This window comes from Pan paniscus, chromosome 11, assembly GCF_029289425.2.
Source record: "Pan paniscus chromosome 11, NHGRI_mPanPan1-v2.0_pri, whole genome shotgun sequence".
Lineage (NCBI taxonomy): Eukaryota > Metazoa > Chordata > Mammalia > Primates > Hominidae > Pan > Pan paniscus.
In genome coordinates, this window is record NC_073260.2 from 11,183,339 (window position 1) to 11,197,928 (window position 14,590).

The 14,590-nt window shown below is 54.7% G+C and overlaps 2 protein-coding genes across 49 annotated transcripts in view; one reads left to right on the forward strand and one right to left on the reverse strand.

Moving 5' to 3' along the window:
- The window catches only part of CIZ1 (CDKN1A interacting zinc finger protein 1), a 42,723-nt gene extending 35,118 nt beyond the window's left edge, over positions 1–7,605 (forward strand). For 33 of the 48 annotated variants that reach the window (XM_063594174.1, XM_063594177.1, XM_034929173.3 and 30 more), the window contains 4 exons: positions 39–188; positions 2,068–2,137; positions 2,352–2,473; positions 2,826–3,167. In XM_063594174.1, the coding sequence (XP_063450244.1) occupies positions 39–188; positions 2,068–2,137; positions 2,352–2,473; positions 2,826–3,035 (552 nt within the window). In that variant the 3' untranslated portion in view covers positions 3,036–3,167. Of the gene's footprint in view, positions 1–38; positions 189–2,067; positions 2,138–2,351; positions 2,474–2,825; positions 3,168–6,284 lie in introns of those variants that run through there. The other 15 variants (XM_063594178.1, XM_055117178.2, XM_055117196.2 and 12 more) reach the window with 2 other exon arrangements.
- On the reverse strand, positions 5,309–9,051 carry BBLN (bublin coiled coil protein). Its single transcript, XM_003822319.5, has 2 exons — positions 8,760–9,051; positions 5,309–5,790 (listed from the first exon to the last, which is right to left on the reverse strand). Exons 1-2 carry the CDS (start codon positions 8,836–8,838, stop codon positions 5,618–5,620), a joined length of 252 nt encoding a protein of 83 aa, XP_003822367.1. The 5' UTR covers positions 8,839–9,051; the 3' UTR covers positions 5,309–5,617.
- Between the last annotated feature and the right edge of the window lie 5,539 nt (positions 9,052–14,590).

The following is a 14,590-nucleotide window of genomic DNA, read 5'->3' on the forward strand; positions in this document are numbered from 1 at the left end:
CAGAGCTGACCTGAGCCCCTTGCCTACTCCCTGGGCAGCTGAAGTCGCTTGAGAAAGAGATTGCTGGCCAAGATGAGGACCACTTCATTACAGTGGACGCTGTGGGTTGCTTCGAGGGTGATGAAGAAGAGGAAGAGGATGATGAGGATGAAGAAGAGATCGAGGTTGAGGAGGAACTCTGCAAGCAGGTGCTGGGGGGAGGGTGTGGGAGGCGGGCTTGGTGCTGGATTCCCAGCCTAGGACAGACCTCATCCCACCTCCCGGAGGCCAGACACTGGGCTGGCATCTGTGGGCACTAATGCATGCCACAACTGATTACTGTCAACTGCCTTCTGCATGACTATGTAATTATGCATGATGACTAGAGGGTGGCAGTTAAAATATGCAAAGCCTGACTGAAATTTGGACCTGTGTGGAGGAAGGGAAAGGGAACAGCATCAGTAAAGGCACGGAGGTGGGAAACTGTGTAGTGTGCAAAGGAAAAGTCAGATGATGGTGATGATAATGGTGAGACTGACAGCAGCAGACATCTTTTTGAGCACTTAGTGTGTTCCAGGCGTGTGTACCAAGCACTATCCTGGCTGAATCTCATCAGATTGGATGGCAGGAAGTAAAACTTCAGAGTCCACGTTTCCAATGCCGCAGCTACCCTGTCTCTCATGAATGAGGAGCTGGAGGAGCTTGGATTCGTTGCAGTTTTTTTTTTTCTTTTTTTTTTCGAGACGGAATCTCGCTCTGTCGCCCAGGCTAGAGTGCAATGGTGCGATCTCGGCTCACTGAAACCTCCACCTCCTGGGTTCATGCGATTCTCATGCCTCAGCCTCCCAAGTAGCTGGGATCACAGGTGCCCGCCACCACGCCCGGCTAATTTTTGTATTTTTAGTAGAGACGGGGTTTCACCGTGTTGGCCAGGCTGGTCTCAAACTCCTGACCTCAGGTGATCCACCCACCTCGGCCTACCAAAGTGCTGGGATTACAGGCGTGAGCCACCATGCCCAGCCAGATTCTTTGCAGTTTAACACGTTTCCAGAGTGTGTTCTAGGTCAGGCCCTGGTGCTGGACGCAGGGACCCATGAGGGCCAAGGCCTGGTCCTTGCCCTCAAAGGCTGACCCAGTTATAGTCCAGGGTGGTGAGGGGCCAGCTGGGGCTGCTCATAGCCTCTGGCAGCCAAAGTGGGGTATTGAGGGGCTGGGGAGGAAGCGTTGTGGGGGGGGGCCTGCAGTCCTAGGCAGGGTAGTATGAGGCCCAGCTTCATTGCTCAGTAGTCACATCATCTCAGGCAAGCCACTTGGCCTCTCTGAGCCTCAGTTGCCTCTGCTCAGAAGTAACAACCTGAACTTGGACTATCAGGGAAGCCCAGGGCCCACAGCTTGGTCCTAGGAAGGGCTTAGCAAACGGGGGTGGTTGTCCTTCTTGGAAGCCACATTTGTTTGCCTGGTGAGTGGTGGAGGGCACTGCTAGGCCTGCTAGGGCTGACACGGCCAGAGTCAGATGACCTCATCTCACATCCAGCAGGTGAAATGCAGTCTTTGATCCCTTGAAACCCACCCCCTAGGACCAAGGTCACTGCAGTATTGGATAGGACCTCAGGGAGTTAGCAGGGGGCTCATGGTTAAGAGTGTGAACTACGGCTTAGACCTACAGGGTTCCCTGCCCAGCTCCTCCACAAACCAGCTGTGCAACCCTAGACAAGTGAGTTAATGTCCCTGGGCCTCAGTTTCTTCTTAGCAAAATGTGTGTAGCCATAGAGGGCTGTTATGAGGATTCAGTCAAATGACACATGATGTCTTGGGCACACCTGGCGTGGATTATGGCGCCTGTAGGAGCAGGAGGGCTTCCTGGAGGAGGGGGCTAGTTGAACAGAGTCTAGAAAGTATAGATTGGGAAGAGCACTCTGGGAGGCAGGATCACCATGTGCAAAGGCTCAGAGAATGCCACCCACTACCTCCTGGAAATCAAGGGGATTCTGTGTGTCCGAGGGCATTGGTGGTCTCTAGGCCCCCGACCTGTGTCTGGGAGGCGTCAAGGGGAAGCCAGATCCGAGGCCCACACTTGCATGTTTTCAGGTGAGGTCCAGAGATATATCCAGAGAGGAGTGGAAGGGCTCGGAGACCTACAGCCCCAATACTGCATATGGTAAGGCCCCAGCTCTGAGCCCACCTGCAGGAGCTTCAGCCCTTGGGCCCAGCCTCCACATGACCCTCCCATATCCCAGCCATGGCATTCTGGCTGGGAAGCCTTCTCTTCTGCCCCTGCCTAGAGGGTTGGGGAGCACATGGGCCCCTAGAGAGGGAGAGACACCTCGCTGGTACAGGGATGTGAGTGCAGACCCTGCCATCCCATCCTACAGGTGTGGACTTCCTGGTGCCCGTGATGGGCTATATCTGCCGCATCTGCCACAAGTTCTATCACAGCAACTCAGGGGCACAGCTCTCCCACTGCAAGTCCCTGGGCCACTTTGAGAACCTGCAGGTGAGCCGGACATCCTGCCCTGTCCTCCCCTGGCCACAGACTTAGTCTTAATCCAAGCTGATCCGGGTGGCTAGTGGCCACTCCCTCTTGTGCAGGGCCTCAACCCCCAGGCACCACCCCTGCACCAACAGGGAGAGAATTAGAGCTGGGGTGGGGTTGGGCTCTTATTGTTCAAGGGGATGCTGAGTGCCAGGCTGTTAGCTCCAGAGACGGCCCAGAGAGGCCGAGTGTATCACGCAGGGTCACAGAACACACTAATACTGTCTCAGCCAGAGCTGGGGAAGTAGCTGCTGGCCAGGAGCATACCATGTAGGGAGGAGACCCTGACCTTACCTGCACCTTCTGTATCCAGAAATACAAGGCGGCCAAGAACCCCAGCCCCACCACCCGACCTGTGAGCCGCCGGTGCGCAATCAACGCCCGGAACGCTTTGACAGCCCTGTTCACCTCCAGCGGCCGCCCACCCTCCCAGCCCAACACCCAGGACAAAACACCCAGCAAGGTGACGGCTCGACCCTCCCAGCCCCCACTACCTCGGCGCTCAACCCGCCTCAAAACCTGATAGAGGGACCTCCCTGTCCCTGGCCTGCCTGGGTCCAGATCTGCTAATGCTTTTTAGGAGTCTGCCTGGAAACTTTGACATGGTTCATGTTTTTACTCAAAATCCAATAAAACAAGGTAGTTTGGCTGTGCAGTTCCCACCAGTACTTCTGTCTGGGTGGATAGGGGAAGGGGGGCACCCCAGCCAACTCTCAGCGAGCACCCAGCCTCTCTGGGCCATGTGGTGGCAGAACCAGAAGGCCAGACAGGCTCCCTGGGAACCAGGGACTCTGGATCATGAGGCACTTCACCTGTCTGAACTTCGGTTTCCCTCTTTTAAAAAAATTTTTAGGCGGGGCGCGGTGGCTCACACCTGTAATCCCAGCACTTTGGGAGGCTGAGACGGGTGGATCACCTGAGGTCAGGAGTTCAAAACCAGCCTGGCCAACATGGCAAAACCGTCTCCACTAAAAAATACAAAAATTAGCTGGGTGTTGTGGCGGGCGCCTGTAATCCCAGCTACTCGGGAGGCTGAGGCAGGGAGAATTGCTTGAACCCGGGAGGTGGAGGTTGCAGTGAGCCGAGATCGTGCCTGTGCACTCCAGCTTGAGCAAAAGAGTGAGACTCCATCTCAAAAAAAAAAAAATTTAATTTTTGAGCCAGGCGGGGTGGCTCATGCCTATAATCCCAGTACTTTGGGATGCTGAGGTGGGCGGGTCACCTGAAGTCAGGAGTTTGAGATCAGCTTGGCTAACATGGAGAAATCCCGTCTCTACTGAAAATACAATTAGCCAGGCATGGTGGCGCGCACCTGTAATCCCAGCTACTCGGGAGGCTGAGACAGTGAGGCAGGAGAATCGCTTCAACCTGGGAGGCAGAGGTTGCAGTGAGCCGAGATCGTGCCATTGCACTCCAGCCTAGGTGACTCCATCTCAAAAAAAATTTTTTAATTTTAATTTTTATTTATTTTTTGAGATGGAGTCTCACTGTCTCTCAGGATGGAGTGCAATGACCCGATCTCAGCTCACTGAAACCTCCACCTCCCAGGTTCAAGTGATTCTCCTACCTCAGCCTCCTGAGGAGCTGGGATTACAGGTGCACACCACCACGCCCAACTTTTTGTATTTTTAGTATAGACAGGGTTTCGCCATGTTGGCGAGGCTGGTCTTGAACTCCTGACCTTAAATGATCTGCCTGCCTTGGCCTCCCAAAGTGCTGAGATTACAGGCGTGAGCCACCGCACATGGCTAATTTTTATTTTTTTGAGGTGGGGTCTGGCTCTGTTGCTCAAACTGGAGTACAGTGGTGCCAATCTTGGCTCACTGCAACCTCTGCCTCCCAGGCTTAAGCCATCCTCCCACCTCAACTTCCCGAGTAGCTGGGACCACAGGCGTGCGCCATCACGCCTGGGTAATTTTTCGTATGTTCTTGGTAGAGATGGTGTTTTGCCATGTTCCCCAGGCTGGTCTCAAATTCCTGGGCTCGAGCAATCCGCCCACTGTGGCATTCCAAACTGCTGGGATTATAGGTGTGAGCCACTGTGCGTGGCCAAGTTTCCCTCTTAATAACGTATCAGAGCTGGGGAAGTTCCTTTGGCTGGAGGCCTAGCAAGGTCAAGTGACTTGCTGAAGACCATGCAGTTGGTAAGTGGCTGGGATTTGACCCGGGCCTGAGCTCTCCGACCCATGCTGGCCTGTCTCTCCAGCTGCACCCTTTGGAGTCCAGGAGTGGGGTCCTTGCTGCTCAGGCCCTCTGGTTCTCTTCTTGGTTCACTAGCAGGCACCCCACCCTCCTGGTCAGGCGACCCTAAGATGAATCATGGATGGATGGGGCCTGGGCTGAGTTGGCCCTTTACTTCTGCTATTTCCTCATTAGAAAGACCCATAGAGATAAACGACCAGACCAACCCTATTACTGGGGAGACAGGCCAAGAGTGGGAGGGCAATGCTGAGGCTGCATAGCATGTCTTAGCATGTTGGCTGTCTTGGTGAAAGGCCCTAGTACCCAGAGAGGCTGAGAGCATCACACAAGGTCACACAGCATGTCCAACAGTCTCAACTGGGCTTCTGGGCTAGGAAGCAGCTGCTGGCCAGGAATGTATCAGGTAGGGAGGAAGCCCTGCCCTCACCTGCACCTTCTGTGTCCAGAAGTACAGGTGACCAAGAACCCCAGCCCTACCACCTGGCCTCTGAGCCGCCAGTATAGGATCAACACCTGAACACCTAGACGGTCCTGTTCGCCTCCAGCAGCTGCTGGGGTTCTCGTCCTGGGATACAGAGGAGAGAGGCACAGCGGTGTGGGAGACCCATTTAATGTGGACACTCAAGGCCTGGGCAGAGTGGGGAGCGCCCAGGAGTTGGGTGGGCAGGCAAGTGGGTGGGTTGCAGGCCCACTCTTGGCCCCAGGAGGGCATGCCAGGCGGTGGGGGCTGGCCCAGGTAGGCCAAGGGGAGGCCCAGGCAGGAAGGGTGGCCCAGGCAGGCAGACCCACCAGGGGTCCCTGAAGGCCAGCCCTTGAGAAGGTGTCTAAGCCAGGGGGTGAGTGCCCAGGCCAGAGCCTGGCCCAGGGAGGCAGGGTTGGGTCCCGGTTGGGGGCTCTTGGAGCCTAGGGGCTGGCATCACTGGGGGCCTCCCCGAGCTGCTGCTGGAACTCCAGGCGTGTCTGCCGGTTGGACTCCAGCAGCTCCTGGAGGCGGGCGTGGAGGTGGTCATTCTTCTCCTCTAGGTGGTCCAGACAGGAGTTGATCTGGTCCAGCATGGAGTTGATGGCAGCGTATTCTGGGAGGAAGGCGAAAGACAGAGCCCAGATCCTGTGTCTCCTTGGGGCTAATGGACACCCTCCCTCCACTGTTTCCCAGCCTGCTTCCCAAAGGGCTTTGTGCAAGTCCCTACTGCTTCCTGAGCCTCAGTGTCACCGTCTGGAAAATGGGTGGATACCAAAAGAGGAGTGGCTTTGAATGAATGACACTTTAGTATTGCATCCTTTTTTCTAGGGTTAGGGTGGTCATAGGGTGGCGAGCCAGTGTCCTATATGGGAAGTCCTGCCAGATGCCAAGTCTCTGCACTTCCTGCAGCAGCTGCTTAGTGGCCAGAGCCCACATTCCTGAGTTGGGCATTCAAGGCCTCTGTCCCCAGATGGGCCCTGTTCGCCAGCCCTTCTGTGGCTCCCTCAGGATAAAACACCCAGCGGAGTCTCCAGCCCCTGCCTCCTAGCTAGCCCTGCCTCCCTGCCTCTTCCTTTCCTCTCTCACACCTGCCTTTACCTACCTCAGGCCCTTTGAACATGCTGCTGTCTCTGCCTGGAATGTGCTGGGTCCTCCCATCTTCCTTCCCTTCTCTCCTCCTGGATGAGTCCCACTCATCCTTCAAGTCTCAGTATGGATGTCACCACCGGGAGCCCACCCAATGCCCCAGACTGGATCAGGCCTCTATGCTGAGCCCCTAGCCCTCCTCAGCCCTCCACGACCTTCTCTCCAGGATTGACTGCTGTGCTTATCTGAGTGCTGTTCTGTTTCCCCACGAAAGATGAACGGTCCTGTGTTCGCTGCTGGCTCCCTGGTGCCCTCACAGTTTTGCGATAAGCATTTGTTGAATGACTGAGTGAGTGAATGAATGAAGCCTCTGACTTTCCAGCCTCTCCGCCATTGCTCAACTATCCCTGCAACCTAGAATGCCTCAACCACAACAGCCCTTCAAGGACCAGCTCAAAATGCCTCCTCCAAGAAGCCTTCCCTGGTCTCCACTAGAAACCATCACTCCCTCCCCTCCACGGCCACTCCAGAGCTGCCCTGCTCAGCAACACAGTGTCCCTGAGGACTCAAGGTCTGGGCCTGTGCCCACTGCGGGACCCAGTTCTGAGCCAGCCCATGACTCACATACACTCAGCTGCCAGCTTGAGACCAAGGGGGAAGCAGCCGGTGGAGGAGCTGGAGGAGCGTATCTGGGTTATGGGTGCATATGTGCCTGTGTTCTGGGAAAGGGCACCCGTTGCCTAAAGCCAGCCACCCTCACAGACGACAGCGTCCTGGGAAATCGGCTGCATCTTAAAGTCCAAACCCCTCATGGTATATAGCTAGGGAAACCGAGGCCTCAGAAGGAAGGAATCTGCCCAGGGTCCTCCAGGTTGGTAACAGCCGAAACTCAGGATTGGACTTGGGGGTCAGGGGCACTTGGGTTTGAATTTCAGCTCTGCTTTACCCCAGCAAGTTGTACCTTTCTGGAAAAAAGGGAAAATAAAAAAGGTTGTGAGGATTCAAACATATCAAGAGTTCAGACAGTGGCCGGTGTGGGGGCTCACGCCTGTAATCCCAGTACTTTGGGAAGCCAAGGCGGGTGGATCACCTGAGGTCAGGAGTTCAAGACCAGCCTAGCCGACATGGTGAAACATTGTCTCTACTAAAAATGTATAAAAATTAGCCAGGCGTGGTGGCAGGCGCCTGTAGTCCCAGCTACTCGGGAGGCTGAGGCATGAGAATCGCTTGAACCCGGAAGGCGGAGGTTGCAGTGAGCCAAGATCACGCCACTGTACTCCAGCCTGGGCAACAGAGCAAGACTCCGACTCAAAAAAAAAAAAAAAGTTCAGACAGGATCTGGCCACAGCAAGTACTTAGTGGATGGTCATTATTATCAATATTTGGAACTCTGTGTCCTGGGATACAGGCTAGGAGGAGGAACTGGGGAGGCAGGTGCCCCACACCCCTCCAGGCCAGGCTTTATCTGTGTCAAGGGTACTTACCAGTTCCAGGCCTTTGCTTCTGCCTGGGACACCACCCTCCTCCCCACTGTTCTAAGTCCTGTCTGCCAACATCCACTTAATGTGACCTCCTGGGAAGCTCTTCCTGATGCTCCCAACAGCATTGCCCAATGCAGAACTACCTGAAACTATTGTGATGGATGTACAACCCTGGGAATCCACAAAAGCCTACTGAACTGTACAGTTTAAATGGGTAAGTTGTATAGCTCAATAAAGCTGTTACCCCAAACAAAACAAAGAGCATGCACCATACTTACACCACATTTACTAAATCCTCAGTGTATGTTAACATGCCAATCTTTACTATACCAAAGAGAATAATGACGATAACCATTTACTGAACTCTTGCATGCTAGAACCTGCTAAGGATTTTCCTTTTTTTTTTTTTTTTTTGCATTTAATTCTGACACATCCCAGTGCAGCAGACACTAATCGTTATTCCTATTTTATAGAGGGGGAAACTGAGGCTGAAGAAGGTGAGAAGGGAGCCGATGGTTCTCTTCACACCCCACCCCTGCACTCGTAAGCACGCAAAAGGCTGCTCTGTAAGCTGCTGACATTTGGCAAGGCTGTGAGGCTACACCAGCAAAGCCGGGTGGCTGGGGATGCTGAATCGGCAGAGCGACGCCCCCGCGCCCCCCACTCCAGGTCCCGGCCCGGCCCCTCCGCTAAGCTCAACCCTGCCTCCCTCAGGTGCCTCGGTCTCCCCCAGGACTGAAGGAAGTGGTGGAGCAAGGCCCACAAGGGCGAGTGTCCCCGAAGCTGCCTTAGTTTCCCCATCTGTAAAACGGGACTGGTGACCTGCAGCTCTCACGGGGCTGGCGACCAGCTCGCGGGTGCTCGCCCTGCATCCGAGACAGCACCTACAACTCCGGACCCACTCGGGGCGGAATGGGTGGGCTCTTTGTTCCCTTCCGAGACCCCATCTCGATTCCCCTTCCAGGGAGGGCAGCCCTGAAAATGCAAGGTTGCTCCAGCAGCCCCCTCGGGTCACCTGCTTCCCCGAAGCCGTCCTCCTCGCCTTCCGCTCCCGCCTCCACCGGCATCCCCAGGTCTCCGTTGGGGCCCGACATTGCGGGCTCGGGCGCCCGAAGGGCCGCGCGACGATGGAACGCGGCGACCGTCGCGCCGAAAGCCGGCGCCAGATGGAAGGTGGAGGCGGCGGATAGAACACGGGCCGGAAGGGTAGAACGCGGCAGCAGATCTCCGCCCAGAGGCCGGTGCCCCGCCCCTGAAGCCGGAATCCCGCAGCTCCCGCTCCGCCCCGCCCCGCCCCGCCCCCAGCCGGAACTCCGCCCCCGCCGCTGTTCTGGCCCCGCCCTACCTCCAGACTCCACCCCCACCACCGGACTCCCGCCTCCACCTCCCTCACAGTCGAACTCCGCCCATTCCGTCCCCGGCCTCGCCCCTCTCCCGGGCGCTGGGCGGGGCCACCACGGGGCTGCCCCTGGAAAAGCCCAGGAGTAGGGAGGTCCGGGAGGAGCGGCGGGAGACCGTCCAAGCCCATCTGCTGCTTCGGCCCCTCCGCGTTGGCGAAATCGAAAACGGGGTTTCCTTGCTATTTTTTGAGATAGGGCCTGGCCCTGTCTTCCAGGCTGGAATGCAGTGGGGTGATCTCTGCCTCCCAGCCTGAAGCGATCCTCCCACCTGAGCCTCCAGAGTAGCTGGGACTACAGGCGGCTGCACCACTCTGGCTATTGTATTTTTTGGAGACGGGTGGGGGGGGGGCGGGTTTCGCCATGTTGCCCAGGCTGCTCTCGAACTCCCGAGCTCGAGCCATCCACCCGCCTCAGCCTCCCAAAATGCTGGGATTACAGGCACGAGCTACTGGGCCCAGCCTTGGAAACGGGGTTTCCACACCTCTTGTGGCTTCCAGATATACCTCTTGTGGCTTCCGGATATTCCTCTTCACAGCCTCGCTGAGAGTCACGAAGGGTCTCCTTCCTCTTTGCCTCTCTGCCTGCACCCCAGTGGAGAGGACCCAACACCCCTACCCCTGGATCTGGGCCTTCCTGGTTTTCAGCGCTTCTCTTAGGGCTCATTGGTTACAACCTGTGGGTGGGAATCAGGCTGGACTCCAGCTCTGGACAAGAGAAACAGGAACATTAGCTAGGCGGGGTGGCTCCCACCTGTAATCCCAGCGCTACGGGAGGCCGAGGTGGGAGGATTGCTTGAGCCTAGGAGTTGGAGACCAGCCTGGGAAACATAGTGAGACACCCTACTCCCACCCCCGCCCACTCAGCCCCCCCCACCCCCGTCTCTACAGAAAGCACAAAAAAAATTAGCCAGACCTGGTGGCATGCACCTTAGTTGCAGCTGTTTGGGAGGCTAAGGCAGGAGGATCACTTGGGCCCAGGAGTTCGAGGCTATAGTGAGCTATGACTGCACCACTGCACTACAGCCTGGGCAACAGAGTGAGACCCTGTCTTTAAAAAATAATAATAATAAATAAATTAATTAATTAAAAATAAAATGTTTAATTAGCCAGGTGTGGTGGTACACGCCTGTAGTCCCAGCTACTCAGGAGGCTGAGGCAGGAGAATCGCTTGAACTGGGAGGCAGAAGTTGCAGTGAGCAGAGATCGTGCCCTTGCACTCCAGCCTAAGCAACAGAGCAAGACCCTGTCTCAAAAAAAAAAAAAAAAAAAAAAAAGGCCAGGCCTGGTGGCTCACGCCTGTAATCCCAGCACTTTGGGAGGCCGAGGCGGGCGGATCACGAGGTCAGGAGTTTGAGACCAGCCTGACCAACATGGTGAAAACCCGTCTCTACTAAAAATACAAAAATAAGCTGGGCGTGGTGGCGTGCGCCTGTAATCCCAGCTACTCAGGAGGCTGAGGCGGGAGAATCACTTGAACCCACGAGGCAGAGGTTGCAGTGAGCTGAGACTGCACCACTGCACTCCAGCCTGGACAACAGAGCGAAAATCCGTCTCAAAAAATAAATAAATAAAAAGTTTGGCCTGGAGCAGACCTACCTTTGTTTGTTTGTTTGTTTTGAGACAGAGTCTCGCTCTGTTGCCCAGGCTGGAGTGCAGTGGCATGATCTCAGCTCACTGCAACCTCTCCTTCCCGGGTTCAAGCAATTCTTGTGCCTCGGCCTCCTGAGTAGCTGGGATTACATGTGCCTGCCACCACACCCAGCTAATTTTTTTTATTTTTAGTAGAGACGGGGTTTCACCATGTTGCCCTGGCTGGTCTCAAACTCCTGACTTCAGGTGATCCACCTGCCTTGGCTTCCCAAAATGCTGGGATTACAGGTGTGAGCCACCATGCCCGGCCTGAACCTACCTCTTTTTTTTTTTTTGAGACGGAGTCTTGCCCTGTCGCCAGGCTGGAGTGCAATGGCGCGATCTTGGCTCACTGCAACCTCCACATCCTGGGTTCAAGCGATTCTCCTGCCTCAGCCTCCTGAGTAGCTGGGACTACAGGCACACGCCACCACGCCCAACTAATTTTTGTATTTTTAGTAGAGACGGGATTTCACAATGTTTGTCAGAATGGTCTCGATCTCTTGACCTCGTGATCCGCCCACCTCGGCCTCCCAAAGTACTGGGATTATAGGCATAAGCCACCGCGCCTGGCCCCTGGAGCTACCTTTTTAAGTTGAACTTTGAGAAGCCAAAGAGGAAAAAAAATTAAATACAAATTTAATTTTTTTTTTTTTTTTTTTGAGACAGAGTCTCACTCTGTCACCCAGGCTGGAGTGCAGTGGTGCGACCTTGGCCCACTGCAACCTCTGCCTCCCGGGTTCAAGCAATTCTCCTGCCTCAGCCTCCCGAGTAGCTGGGATTACAGGTGTATGCCACCATGCCCGGCTAATTTTTGTATTTTTAGTTTCACCATATTGGCCAGGCTCGTCTTGAACTCCTGACCTCAGGTGATCCACCCGCCTTGGCCCCCCAGAGTGCTGGGGTTACAAGTGTAAACCACCATTCCTGGCTAGATTTAATTTTTTAAAAAATAAAGAGAAGTAGGAATAGTTCATTTTAGGGAGAGCCCCTTAACTGGGACAGGGGCAGGACAGGGGTGAGGCTTCCCTTAGTTCAAGCTCACCTCAAACCCACCCAGGACTGTGTGTCACATTCTCCAATAAAGGAAAGGTTTGCTGCCCCCGCCTGTGAGTGCTGCAGTGGAGGGTGGAGGGCCGTGGGCAGAGTGCTTCATGGACTGCTCATCAAGAAAGGCTTCATGACAATCGGCCCAGCTGCTGTCATCCCACATTCTACTTCCAGCTAGGAGAAGGCGGCTTGCCCACAGTCACCCAGCCGGCAAGTGTCACCCCTGGGTTGGACCCAGAGCTATGATCCTGCCCAGGGGTCCAGCTGAGAATCAGGCCCACGTTCTAGGCAGAGGGGCTCACCTACTGAGACTCCAGTAGCTGTAGTGCATGGAGGCATCATGGCTGCAGCAGCCTGGACCTGGTCTCACACTGGCTGTCCCTGTGGGCAGGCCATCCTCAATGCCAGGTCAGGCCCAAGCATGTATCCCAGACAATGACAATGGGGTGGAATCCTCTCTTGTCCCAGAAGCCACCCTCACTGTTCTACCTGAGGAAGGCAGGGGCATGGTGGAGTCTGAAGCCTGCTGTGAGGGTCTCCAGCGACTTGCACATGGTCAGCCCTGCCTTCTCCTCCCTGAACTAGATTGAGCGAGAGCAAGAAGAACATTGAACCAGCACCCAAAGAATTTTGGGGAACGGCCTCTCATCCAGGTCAGGCTCACCTCCTTTTTAAAATTTAATTAATTAATTAATTTTTTTTAGAGACAGAGTCTTACTGTGTGGCCCAGGCTGTAGTGCAGTGGCACAATCATAGTTCACTGCAGCCTCAAACTCCCCACCTCAGCCTCTGGATTAGCTGAGACTACAGGTGCACCACCACCACACCCAGCTAATATTTTTATTTTTGTAGAGAGAGGGTTTCACCATCTTGCCCAGGCTGGTCTCAAACTCCTGGGCTCAAGTGATCCTCCCACCTCAGCCTCCAGATTAGCTGAGATTACAGGCATACTACCACCACGCCTGGCTAATATTTTCAATTTTGTAGAGACAGAGTTTCACCATCTTGCCCAGGCTGGTCTCAAACTCCTGGACTCAAGTGATCTTCCCACCTCAGCCTCCCCACATGCTCAGATTACAGATGTGAGCCACGGTGCCCAGCCTAGCCTGCCCTCCTTGGCTGAGAGTGAGGCCCTCAGCAGAGAAAGAGATTTGCTGATGCTCCACTGCCTTTGAAGGAGGAAGGAGCCACAGGCTAAGGGGTGCAAGGAAGATAGCATGAGAAGCTGGGAAAGGCAGGGAGCAGCTTCCCTGAGAGCCTCTGGAGGAAGCACAGCTCTGTGGACACTCATTTCTGCCCAGTGAAACTGATTTCAAACTTCTGACCTCCAGAATATATAGGTGTTGTTTTAAACCCACAGTTTGTGGTGATTTATGATAGTGACACAGGATTTTTCTTGGTCATTCTGCCGGCCGGAGACCCCCAGCCAGTGACACCCCTGTCCAGGAAGATGTCAGCCCTGTTACCTGCTCTGGCCTGTGGCTCCAGAGCTGGCTCAACCCTAGCACTGTTACAGCTTTCTTTGTACCCTCACTTGGTGGGTCTCAAGCTCTTGTCCGGAGTCCAAGAAGAATGAGGATACGCTGACAATCAAAGGGTGAGGAGGACAGAGAATAATTTTGTTGAGTGATGGAACAGCTCTCAGCAAAGTGGGGATGTGAGGGTGGTCCCGCACCCCAAGTTGGGCAGTCTCTCCCTCAGTGTGGCTGGGTCTAGGGCTTTTCTGGACTCAGAATGGGGAGTGCATGCTGATTGGCTTGTGAGTATGCAAAACAAAGGCTAAAACAAAGGCACCACTCAAAGGTGGGCATGACAGTGTAAAAAACCAATTAGGCACTTTGGGAGGCCAAGGCGGGCAGATCACAAGGTCAGGAGTTCGAGACCAGCCTGGCCAACATGGTGAAACCCCGTCTCTACTAAAAACACACAAAAAAATTAGCTAGGCATGGTGATGGGCACCTGTAATTACAGCTACTTGGGCGGCTGAGGCAGGAGAATCTCTTGAACCTGGGAAGTGGAGGTTGCAGTGAGCCAAGATCGTGCTACTTCACTCCAGCCCGGCTGACAGTGCAAGACTCCATGTCAAAATAAAACAAACAAACAAACAAAAGCACAATTAGGGATGGGGAGGTATATGAAAAATAGGAGAAGGGTGGGGATCAATCAGAGGAAAGCGTGCCAAATGGATGACAGGGTCTTAATCTGGTCCGTGGATTTGAGTTGTAGCGTTGCTTTCAGGCTTTAAACTGTCTTTGGCTTGGAGGTGGGGTTTCACTGGGGACTTGCCCCTATCTGCCAAGATATTTGTCTGTCTCCTCCTGCCACTTATTTTTTTTATTTTTATTTTTTATTTTTTTGAGACGGAGTCTCGCTCGCTCTGTTGCCCAGGCTGGAGTGCAGTGGCGCAGTCTCAGCTCACTGCAACCTCTGCCTCCAGGGTTCAAGTGATTCTCCTGCCTCAGCCTCCTGAGCAGCTGGGACTACAGGCGCACGCTGCGACGCTCAGCAATTTTTTTTGTATTTTTAGTAGAGACAGGGTTTCACCATGTTGGCCAGGCTGGTCTCGATATCCTGACCTGGTGATCCGCCCGCCTCGGCTTCCCAAAGTGCTGGGATTACAGGTGTGAACCACTGCGGCTGGCCATCCTGCCTCTTTCAATAGTGGCAATAGGAAACTCAAACCTATGGCGACCTGGAAGGAAACACAAAGCCCTTCTAGGCCCTAAGGGTTTGATCCTCAAAGGCTCAGCAGGCCCAGGGGGTGACAG

Coding starts and splice junctions, on each gene's coding strand:
- BBLN (XM_003822319.5), bottom strand. CDS start 8,838: ATGTCGGGCCCCAACGGAGACCTGGGGATGCCGGTGGAGGCGGGAGCG. Junction 5,791..8,759: donor GGACGGCTTCGGGGAAGCAG/GTGACCCGAGGG, acceptor CCTTCCTCCCAG/AATACGCTGCCATCAACTCC.